The sequence below is a fragment of the Mobula birostris genome, chromosome 5 (assembly GCF_030028105.1).
Source record: "Mobula birostris isolate sMobBir1 chromosome 5, sMobBir1.hap1, whole genome shotgun sequence".
NCBI lineage: Eukaryota > Metazoa > Chordata > Chondrichthyes > Myliobatiformes > Myliobatidae > Mobula > Mobula birostris.
The window spans coordinates 130143159-130155392 of NC_092374.1; the positions used below are offsets into that span (position 1 = coordinate 130143159).

General features: G+C 41.5%; 1 protein-coding gene across 11 annotated transcripts in view; it reads right to left on the bottom strand.

Annotated features, from left to right (window-relative positions):
• Positions 1 to 12234, bottom strand: part of neb (nebulin) — a 355138-nt gene that overhangs the window by 210402 nt on the left and 132502 nt on the right. For all 11 annotated transcript variants that reach the window (XM_072258677.1, XM_072258676.1, XM_072258675.1 and 8 more), the window contains exons 52-58: positions 9696 to 9803; positions 9304 to 9615; positions 5366 to 5569; positions 5159 to 5263; positions 3850 to 3957; positions 3440 to 3751; positions 1077 to 1280 (exon numbers count right to left, since the gene is read on the bottom strand). In XM_072258677.1, coding sequence (XP_072114778.1) covers positions 1077 to 1280; positions 3440 to 3751; positions 3850 to 3957; positions 5159 to 5263; positions 5366 to 5569; positions 9304 to 9615; positions 9696 to 9803 — 1353 coding nt within the window. The remainder of the gene's footprint in view (positions 1 to 1076; positions 1281 to 3439; positions 3752 to 3849; positions 3958 to 5158; positions 5264 to 5365; positions 5570 to 9303; positions 9616 to 9695; positions 9804 to 12234) is intronic.

The following is a 12234-nucleotide window of genomic DNA, read 5'->3' on the forward strand; positions in this document are numbered from 1 at the left end:
GTTTATATGATCACTGATGCCAGGCAGACAATCTCTGAAGAGTATTGATAATGGTTGGGGTCACTGGTCTTGTAAAGACACTGCTCAGAGGAGGGCAATGGCAAACGACTTCTGTTGAAAATTTTTCTAAGAACAATCATAGTCATGGACCATTATTGCCTATGTTATATGACACAGCACGTAATGATCATGATGATGAAATATCACTGGGAATTTTTCCTGGGCCAATCACTTAGATGCTACAGCTTAGAAAGAACATCAATGCCTCTCCTTGCTCAGTAATTCAGCATGTTCCTCATGAGTCTTACTAACTTCTACAGATGCAGCTAGATAGGATGTTTTCTGTGGTGAATATTGCAACGCCCTGCCCAAGATTGCAAGAAATTACTAAGAGTTGTGAACAGAGACTAGTTCATCATGCAAACTAGTCTCCCCTCCACTGGCTCTGACAACTTCCAAGAAGCTTGTCGCTATTCTAGATAACACACCTGGCTTGACTAGCATCCAACCCACCAAACCAAGCATCCAGTCCCTTTGCAATTTATCAAGTTGTGATTCTGTTTGACTACAAGTTGGAGTGGAGTCACCTTCCATCTCTACCGTAGGAGAGTAGGATAAGAAGAACAGACGTACGGCAACATTGCCACTCACCTCATAGCTAAAAAATACATCTTCAGCATCACTGAGTCAAAATTCTGGAACCTTCTACATAGGAGTTCATGACATGGACTGCAAATGTTTAGTCTGCCATCTCATTAAGGCATTAGAAATTGATAGCAAGTGCAGGAAATATTATGAATTAATTAAATAATTGCCAGATTTATAATAATCTTATATAACAGTTTTACTCACTTGACCTAATTGTTCAGCTGTTTGGTTTTGATTTCTAAAAATCAGGAACCTACTCCTGCTTGATGCAAATTGTACCTTGTTCTCAGACTCTCACCATTCGTGGAAGTTTGGCAGTGGAGTGGCTTTAAATAAGTTCTGTTGTAAGTATAGATCATTTTCAACAATCTAAAACATGGTGTGCATACAATGACAGCTGTAGTTCCTTACATGAGCAAGTGCCTTACCCTGTCGAGATTGTGGGAATTGACCTTTGCCAATGTCATCGGAATGGAGTCCATCAAACTGCTGAATTTAAAAGTACCAGGGTGCTGCCGATAGTTTTTCTCACTTAGAATTGTTCCAGCTTTCTTCACCTTTTCATATTCTAGGGATCCATCGGGCATCCAGCCAATACCCTTGAGCCACAGCAGATCTGACTTGTATTGGTTCTGTTTCACACAAACAAGTGAGAATCAGGATTAGGGATAAAACATTGGGAAGATCATACTTCAACCAACCTGTGCATCAAATTGATTTTCCAGTGCTGTTCTTGCAACCATCATGTAAATCATTCATCAAAACAAATTCTAGGCCTCACCGCTGTGGTCTTCAAAGAGGGGTGCTCTGGAAGTAGTCTCGGGTGGTGACACTGAAGCCCTGATAGCCTCCTGATAGCAGTACTATCAAAAGTCCTTACGAACGTGTCCACTGTTTCTGATAATAAGCCCATAAGACACGGGAGCAGAAGTAATCCATTCAGTCCATCGAGTCTGCTCTGCCATTCCATCATGGCTGATTTATTATCCCCCTCAACCCTGTTCTCCTGCCTTCTCCCCATAACCTTCAATGCTCTGACTATTTAAGAACCCATCAACTTCCACTTTAAATATACCCAATGACTTGGAATCCACAGCCATCTGTGGCAATGAATTCCACAGCTTCACTATCCTCTGGCTAAAGAAATTCCTCCTCATCTCTGTTCTGAATGGACATCCCTCTATTCTGAAGCTGTGCTCTCTGATCCTAGACTCACGCATTATAAGAATCATCTTCTCCACATCCACTCTAACTAGGTCTTCCAATATTTGATCGATTTCAATGGGATTCCCCCTCATTCTACTAAAGTTCAGTGAGTACAGGCCCGGAGTCATCAAATGCTCCTCATACTTTAACTTTTCATTTCCAGAATTATTCTCCTGAACCTCCGCTGGACCGTCTACAATGCCAGAACATCTTTTCTTAGATAAAGCTCTAAAACTGCTCACAGTACTCCAAGTGCAGTCTGACCAATGCCTTATAAAGCCTCAGCACCACATCCTTCCCTTTGTATTCTAGTCCTCTCAAAATGAATGCTAACATTGCAGTTGCCTTTCTTACTACCATTTGAACCTTCAAGTTAACCTTTAGGGAATCCTGCACAGGGACTCCCAAGTGCCTTTACACCTCAGATTTTTAAACATTTCTCCCCGTTTCGAAAAGCCTAGCCTTTAATCCTTCTACCAAAGTGCATGACCGTACACTTCCCTACACTATATTCCATCTGCCACTTCTCCAATCTGTTAAATCCTCTGTAGACTTCTTGCTAATTCAAAACCTATCTTCAGGTGGTGCCCCTCCACCTCTCTTCATATTGTCTGCAAACCTAGAAACAAAGCCACCAACTTTGTCATCTAAATCATTGACACATAATATGAAAAGAAGCGGTCTCATCACAGACCCCTGCAGAATCCCACTAGTCACAGGCAAGTAACCAGAAAAGGACCCCTTTATTCCCACTCTTTGCCTCCTGCCAGTCTGCCAATCTTCTATCCATGCTAGTATCTTTCTTGTAATACCATGGGCTCTTATCTTGTTGAGCAGTCTCATGTGCGGCACATAGTGAAAGGCCTTCTGAAAATCCAAGTATACCACAGCCACTGACTCTCTTTTGTCTACCCTGCTTGTTATTTCTTCAAATGATTCCAACAGATTGATCAGGCGAGATTTCCTGTTAAGGAAACCAAACTGACTTTGGCCTATTTTATCATGTGCCTGCAAATATCCTGAAATCTCATCCTTAGTAATCGACTCCAACATCTTCCCAATCACTGAAGTCAGGCTAAGTGGCCTATAATTTCCTTTCTTTTCCCTCTCTCCCTTCTTAAAGAGTAGAGTGACATTTGCAATTTTCCAGACCTCTGGAACCATTACAGATTCGAGAGATTCTGAAGGATCATTACCAATGCCTCCATACTCTCTTCACCTATCTTTTTCAGAATCCTGGCTTGTAGTTCATCTGGTCCAGTTGACTTATCTGTATTCAGACTTTTCAGTGTTCCAAGCACCTTCTCCTTCGTAATAGCAACGACACTCACTTCTGGCCTGACACGCTAGCATTTCTACTGTCAAGTTGGGTTGATACACTACCAATTGTCCTTTCCCTTTCTCATGCAGTAAAACACAAAAACATTTGATTAACACCAAAAGCAACAGAATAGGCTCTTCAAGGATATCTCAACAATTTCTCTTTGAAGTGTAATTGCTATAATCTGCTCACTCCATGAGGAGCTGTTGAACATTTTGTTAAGAATATAAGTGCTGTAAATACATATAGGGATTAAATACTCACATTGCTCTGCAAGTCATAGGCCTTCCTTGCCTGAATTACATCGTTCTGGTCTGGAAGACAAGTCCAGCGGTGCAGGTAATGTCTGTAGTCAATGTCACTGACCAGGGTCTGGCATTTCTTGGCCAAAAGGATGTCCAGCATGTCCACTGGCATGTTGAACTTGGTCTTGGTTTTCTCAAAGTCCTTCTTGTACTCCCTGTCACTCTGAATCTTGGCCACGTGCATGGACCAGACCATCTTGGGATCATCCTGAAGGCTGCGGCAGCCAACATGGTGGCCAAGTTGCTTACGATAGGCTGTCTTGTACTTGTACTATAACAAAGGTCATGAAAAGTACAGTTAACTCCGTGTAATTAAAAATTTAACACTGACATTTTACGTTCTATGACGAAACACACAAGGCCACTTACATCGCTGGCAATATCTCTGGAGGCTTTTGCTGCTTTGATTGAAATGGCATCAGGTCGCAAGTCATAGCCCTTTTTCTTTGACTCCTCCATAGCAAGTCTGTACAGTTTCTATGGGAAGCAGAACAATATACACAATATCACACCTGTAATCAACAGTGTCCTAGATGCAGTTTGCCCTTTGGATTGTGCAGAATATATTTCTGCTTTTACAATTCCTTCCACCATTTGTTAAATTTTTCATAAAAATGTTCTGAATAATTGCTGCTTTTTACTTTTTAAAATTTATCTTATATATTTTTAATAAATGCACTTCTCCTTTTGAACCCCTTGGTCTGTAACTGTTCACATTTTTAGATCATCTCCTTCTCCTGTCTTGCTCACCTGTAAACCTGAATGTATGGCTCTTTATGCTGCATTTTTCTAAACAACAAACAGTAAGTTACTTCACAAATGAGCAAACTATTAAAGTTAATTTCACTATTATATGGAAAGGTTGAATAGGTTAGGATTTTATTCCTTGTAATGTAGAAGATTGAGAGGAGATTTGACGGAGGTATACAGAATTATGAGGGGTATAGACAGCTATGGGTAAATAACCTCACTGCCTTGTGAGCAGCCAAGGTAGCGGGAGGCAGCAGTCACAAGTGATAAGCTGTCACCGATTAACATTCACTTGCAGAAACTGCAGCAAGATCTGCTGCGGCTGTAAAGCCATAGCAGGTGTTGCACCTCTACAATGGACTGACCCATAGCACTCGCTATATTTCTATTGCCCTTCGAGACAGACATCATCATAGATAGAGTAAGTGCAAGCAGGCTTTTTCCACTGAGGTTGAGTGGGACTACAACTAAAGGTCATAGGTTAAGGGTGAAAGGTGAGAAGTTTAAGGAGAACATGAGGGGACACTTCTTCACTCAGAGGGTGGTGAAGATGTTGAATGAGCTGCCAGTGCAAGTGGTGCATGTGAGTTTGATTTCAACGTTTAAGAGATGACTGGATAGGTACATAAATGGTCGGAGTACAGAGGGCTAAGGTCCCAGTGTAGGTTGATGGGAGTAGGCAGTTTAAATGGATTGGCACAAACTGGACAGGCCAAGGGACCTGTTTCTATGCTGTACTTTTCTATGACTCTATGATTCTATTTGTTCTGTTGGCATCTAGGTTACTCGACCTGCACAATAAACATTAGATTATCTTAATCATGTTAATCAATATTTGGTAACCATCTTGAGCCCCATTAAATGCCCTCCCTTACTGTAGTAAAATGCTATTATCAAAAGTGTCTTCAAAATAATTTCTCACACTTACATCACTGCAGGTAATCTGATTCTGTTTAGCCAATATAATGTCCGGTGTATCAGGCATGATGTGAATTTTGGTTTTGTCTGCTTCCCATGCTTCAATATATGCGTGCTGAAAAACATGTGCAGGCAAGTTAGTTTTCTCATGGGCCAAACAAATTTACCGATAAAAATATATATTTTCCAACTATCAAGCAGAATAAAATAATTCAACCTTATTCATAGTGTGTGCATTATTCTTTGCCAGGGTCATATTCATGGAGTCAGACAAGCTGGTGAACTTAAATTTCGATGGGTGCTGACGGTAGTTGCTCTCACTCAGAATCTCACCAGCCTTTTTGGTCTTGACCACATCTAGCGATTCAAGGGGAGACCATCCAATACCCCTTAGCCACTGAAGGTCCAATTTGTATTGATTCTAGAATGAAGGACAGAAATTTTTGCAGAGTTACTCTATTTACACCACGGAAATTAGTTCAAGCTGAGAATAGGTGTAATGGTTTGAGATTTGAGTGAAGGGCAGGAGATATGTTATCTTATAGCAGATTTTTTCTCAACAATCATTTCCTGTCACTTACAATTGTGGCAGTGCCTTTTGCCTGATGCAAGATGAGCTTCCTTGCACATGTAAGCTCACACAATATCAGCAAAATCAAGGAGTTGATTATAGACTCCAGGAGGAGGAAACCAGAGGTCCTAGAGCCAGACCCCATCAGGGGATCAGAAGTGGACAGGGTCAGTAACTTTAAATTCCTCGGTGTTATAATTTCAGAGGATCTCTCCTGCCATTATGAACAAAACACAGCAGCACATCTACTTTCATAGAAGTTTGTGAAATTTTGGCATAATATCTAAAACTTTGAGAAACTTCTATACAGTACATATGTGGTGGAAAGCTATTGACGGCTGTATCATGTCCTGGTATGGAAACACCAACATCCTTGAATGGAAAATCCTACAAAAAGTAGTGGATACAGCCTGGTCCATCATGGGTAAAGCCCTCCCCACCATTGAGTACATCTACACAGAGCACTCTCACAGGAAAGTAGCATCCATCATCAAGGACCCAAACAATCCAGGTCATGCTTTCTTCTTGTTGCTGCCTTCAGGAGCCTCAGGACCCATACCACCAGGTTCAGGAACAGTTATTACCCCTCAAAAATCAAGCTCTTGAACAGAAGGAGATAACTTCATTCAACTTCACTTGCCCCATCACTGAACTGTTCCCACAACCTATGGACTTAGACTTTTCATCTCATGTTCTTGATATTTAATGCTAGCTTGATTATTTATTTATTTATTCATTCATTCTTTTAATATTTGCATAGTGTGTTGTCTTTTGTGCACTGTATTTTTTGTCTGTCCTGTTGGATGCAGACTTTCATTAATTATATTGTGTTTCTTGGATTTACTGTATAACAATGGAATGAATCTCAGGGTTGCATGTGGTGACATATATGTACTTCAATAATAGATTAACTTTAAACTTTTGAACTTTGGCTTCCTCTACAGTGTTCTTAATCCACCAAATCTCTCTTAATTTGTAGAGTGATAGCATTATAAATAGGGAGGAAATAAAAGTAGATTGCTGTATTAAGATCCTTTTACATGAGGGGAATGTGAGTGGGATTATCTTCACTCCGAGGATAGGATGGTGAGAGCACGGAACGATCTGCCAGAGCAAGTGGTGCGTGCGGGGTTGATTTCAACACTTAAGAGAAATTTGGATAGGTACAGGGATGGGATGGGTGTGGAGGGCTATAGTCCAGGTGCAGGTCGATGGGAGTAGGCAGATTCATGCTTCTGCATGTACTAGATGGGCTGAAGGGCCTATTTCCATGTAGTCGTATTCTATGACTCTATGACTGCATCCTTTTGAATGGTTTACTTGACTGTTTACTTATTCCCATAGATGCTGAGTTCCTCCAGCATGTTGTGTGTGTGTTGCTCTGGATTTCCAGCATCTGCAGAATCTCTTATGTTAAGGATAGATTCTAGTCCAATGAGCTCCTATAATATAGCACTTCAGTGAAAAGCTGTAAGTGTACAGTATACCAAAATATATGCAGAACTGCAAATACTGAGGTAAACTAGGACAGGTCAAAGTTATAGTTTAAGTAGTAGTTCCACATTATCAGCTTGCAACACCGTTTCACTACTTTACTGCCTCAATGCACTTTTCAGCACATTTACAACCTGTGCCATCAACATGAGGCTAATTAGTTCTGTCTTTACATTCTGTTTGATATTTATGCGAAGTACTAATTAGATCAGTGTGTAGTGTGTAGTGGCTCTACCACAGGGCGTGATGACCCTGCCTTACACGAGTCCCGGGCTCAGCTGGCTTCGGCTGACAGTACCCGGTATGGGCCCCTATCCAGGGTTACAAATCTCACTGCCTTGTGGGTATCCTTGAGAGAAGAGAAGGCTAAGGAGTAAACCCTACACAAATCCGGAGTGGAGCCCCTAAGGTGGTTGGATGACGTATCATGTCACCTCCCGGCAGCTCCTGCAGCCAAGCTGATGCCAAATCTACTGCTTCACATTTCTTTGGACCACATCCACGAGGCCAAGAAGGGGGTCTTGATGTCTGGGCAGCCCAGGATCTCCATATTCATCATTCAGGCCTGCGCTCCAGAAAATCGGGCGCATCCATTGTCTACTTGGACAGACGGAGCCATTAATTAAATTAATTAATTAGATCATCAGTCAAAAAGAATAGGCTTTACCTTGATAGGGTAACAATCTATTAGAATTTGTTCCCAGTAATAAGCCTTTGACTTGCAAAGCGACAGGAAAGTACTTCATGCAGAGCCCGGAATGTCAACTGCTTATTCATTTCCACAGATGCTGCCTAGCCTGCTGAGTTCCTCCATCATTTTGATTTGTGTTTTGGTCTGGAATTTCAGCATCTGCAAAATCTCTTGTGTTTATACTTTACGCAGTTCTTCCCCAGGGTAGCTGGTAAGTGCTGATGTGATCCTATATGGTGAGGGCAAGAATATTGATGGGCCTTTTATTCATGTAATATTTGGGGATGATGTAATATTTAATAATGTTTGGGATAAAAGAAGTCCTGCCAATGAAATTTAACCTTGGAATGAAACTTTTGAGAGGTAACTAAGCTGTTAAGTTAAAAAGAACTGAGTATGTTACCTATTGTTACCGCAAAAACTATTAAAACTTGATAACTATTCTTTTTAAAACATTTTTTATGTCTCATATTAAAAAACACAGAAACACTTTTAAACAATTAAGAATGCTAAAGCAAATTCAATGAACACAAATGATGTTTACAGTCTCATAATTGACACTCTCACTCACAAATCTAATCCTTGATTCAGATTACTAGGAAACTGCCACAATTTTATGCACCATTACTAAATTATTGGTGCATGAAAAGAGTGTTGTAAATCGAAATCAGCCAGCAAATTTGGGATATCTGTACATACGCAGAAGCCCTAAACTTCTGGACCTTTACTGCAGTGATTGCTGGCTGTCTGGGACAGGAATCCTATCATGTGTAACTTGCTGGCAAGTTCTCAACAAATTTACCTATGACCTGAGCATTTCCTACATTCTGGAGTTAGCAGGCCATCCCTTCAGATTTTTAAACAGTTGCATAGAAAGCATTGGACTATAAAAGTTATTTATTAATTAACCATTTTAAACCAAAGCAATATTTGGGTACCACGGTAGTGTAGTGGTTAGCATGACCCTATTACAGCTCGGGGTGCCAGAGTTCAGAGTTTAATCCCAGCATCCACTGCAAAGAGTCTCTGTACATCCTCCTTATGGAATGTGTGGGTTTTCTCCAGATGCTCCAGTTTCCTCCCACAGTCCAAAGTTGTACCTGGTAGGTTTATTAGTCATTGTAAATTCTCCTGAGATTAGGGTAGGGTTAAACTGGGGCCGTTGGAGATTCGGGGCAGTGCGGCTCGAAGGGGCAGAGGACCTATTCTGCGCTGTATCACCAAATAAATAAAAAATATATATTTCAAACATATTAAGGAACTAACATTAAGGAACTAACTCATCGAATATCCTGACAAGTTTCAAGAAGCTTATATTTACTATCTTAACTTTTGCTCTGTCGGTGTTATTTCAAATCTTATGCTGGAAAAAGGGTCGTGTTGGACTTGAATCACTCACATCACTCTGCAAATCATAGGCCTTCTTCGCCTGGATCACATCAGTCTGGTCTGGGAGGCAGGTCCAACGGTGCAGGTGATGTCTGTAGTCAATGTCACTGACCAGGGTCTGGCATTTCTTGGCCAACAGGATGTCCAGCATGTCAACTGGCATGTTGAACTTGGTCTTGGTTTTCTCAAAGTCCTTCTTGTACTCCCTGTCACTCTGCATCTTGGCCACGTGCATGGACCAGACCATCTTGGGATCATCCTGAATGCTACGGCATCCAACATGGTGGCCAAGTTGCTTGCGATATGCCGTTTTATACTTGTACTACAGTAAATAAAGTCAAAAGTTATTTCTGATTCTAAACACCTTAAGAAGTGAAATGGACAAAATTGTTTTATACGCACGTCACTGGCAATGTCCCTGGAAGCCTTTGCGGCCTTGATGGAAATTGCATCATTTCTTAGATCATATCCTTCCTTCTTTAGTCCTTCATAATCCTTTTTGTATAATTTCTATGAAACCAATGGACAAACATATTAAAAAATGTGTCATTCTAACTGCATAGCAATTCCCCAAAGCTAAAGTTTGTTCCAATCAGATACATAGGCCATTTAGAAATATTTGCCTAATACTACACACAACCCACTAGGATTTGTGATATAGGCTTATAAATTATGGGCATTACCTTGTTAATTGGTTTATTATTGACTCCTGTACTAAGAAACAGTGAAAAACATCTGTTTTGGATGTCATCCATACAGATCATTCCAAAATATCAGGATAGTACAGAAGGAAATGCAATAAATGAACACAGCATAGTGTGTGTACAGAAAAACTGCAGTGTAGGGTGTAGGAAGACAATTAGGGTTCAAAGGCTACAATGAGGCCAAGTCTTCCATCACTTCTCCTAATATTTCCTTCTCTACCTTTGCATTCATGTATGACTTATCACAGCACCATGAATCAGATTGGAACATTTTCAATACTGACAATTTAATTTACCGACAACTTGTGAGCTTCAGTAAAAAAATTAAAGATGTAAATAAATGAAATCCATGAACTGAGAGAACCAGGGCAACACATGCAAAATGCTGGAAGAACTCAGCAGGTCAGGCAGCTTCTGTGGAAATTTATCAACAGTTGATGTTTTGGGCTGAGACCCTTCATCAGGACTGAAAAGGAAGTGGGAAGATGCTAGAATGAAAAGGTAGGGGAGGGAAAGGAGGCTAATTAGAAGGTGATAGGTGAAACCAGGTAGGTGGCAAAGATGAAGGGCTGGAGAGGAAGGTATCTGACAGGAGAGGAGAGTGGACCACAGAAGAAAGGGAAGGAGGAAGGAACCTAGGGGAGGGGATAAGGAGCTGAAAAGAAATGAAATGTCAGAGTGGGGAACAGAAGAAGTGGGGAGGAGGGAGGTGGGGGGAATTTGTTTACTGGAAGGAGAAATCAATATTCATGCCATCAGATTGGAGGCCATCCTGATGGAATATAAGGTGTTGCTCCTCCACCCTGAGGGTGGTCCCATCTTGGCACAAGTTGACACGTCAGCCGTGGACCAACACTTCGGAAAGGAATGGGAATCAGAGTTAAAATGCTTGGCCACCGGGAAGTTCCGTTTGTGGTGGATGAAGCGGAGGTGCTCGATGAAGCAGTGCCCCAATTTACGACGGGTCTCACCAATGTAGAGGAGGCCGCATTGGGAGCACTGGACACGAAAGACGACCCCAGCAGATTTGCAGGTGCAGTGTTGCCTCACCTGGAAAGACTGTTCGGGGCCCTGAATGGAGGTGAGAGAGCAGATGAATGGGCAAGTGTAGCAGTTAGGCTGCTTGCAGGGCTATGTGCCGGAAGGGAGATTTGTGGGGAGGGATGAATGGACAAGAAAATTGCGGAGGGAGTGATCCCTGCAGAAAGCGGGGTGGGGGGCAGGGAGAAGGTAAATATATGTTTATAGTAGGATCCAGAAGGTCTTCAATTCTCAATCTGATAGCACAATTCTCTTTGGGAACAATGTATATTAAATTCGATGTTGGCCTGTTCATAGATGCATTGCTAATTTTAAAAGTAACAATAATTGACAGAAAAGTAACCTATGGGCTATCATCATTTCTTCTTTTGCACTATTTGTTTATTTGATCATTTATAGTAACTTTATTTCATTGCATGGTACTGCTGTCACAAACACCAAATTCCAGGCCATTTAGGTCAGTGATTCTGATTTCACAATCAAAGCACGGATATCCCTTTCAGACCTGCAACCAGTTCAGACTCAGCGCTCCTCAAATACTGGCCCCTGAAAGATCTCTCAATCACTTTATCCTGCTTCTAATGACTATGCCGTCAATTGCCTAGAGCACAACACCGGTACCTTCCCAAACCTCTCCAAACCTTCTTTCCATGGTCTCCTTTTTTGCCAAGATGTTGCCATCCTCCGGGTGGAGGGGCAATACCTTATAATCCATCTGTGTACCCTCCAACCTGATGGCCTGAATATTGATTTCTCCTTCCAGTAAAAAAAATTCAGCCCCCATGCCAACCTTTTATTTCTTTTCACCTGCCTTTTACTTCCCTCAGGTCCCCTCCTCCTTCCCTTTCTCCTATTGTCCACGCTCCTCTCCTATCAGATTCTTTCTTCTCCAGCCCTGGACTTTTCCCGCCTAACTGGCTTCACCTATCATCTTCCAGCTAGCCTCTACCCCCACCCCTACACCACCTTTTTAATCTGGCTTCCTTCTCAGTCCTGAAGAAATGTCTCAGCCCAAAACATAGGCTGTTTATTCATTTCCATAGATGCTGCTTGACCTGCTGAGACATTTTGTGTGTATTGCTTTGGATTTCCAGCATCTGCAGACTTTATAGTTTTTGTGCCTAAAACCTCCTTCTTTAAAACATGTATCCATTTCATCAACTTGTCGAACACCTTCCAATTTTTACAGTGCCAAA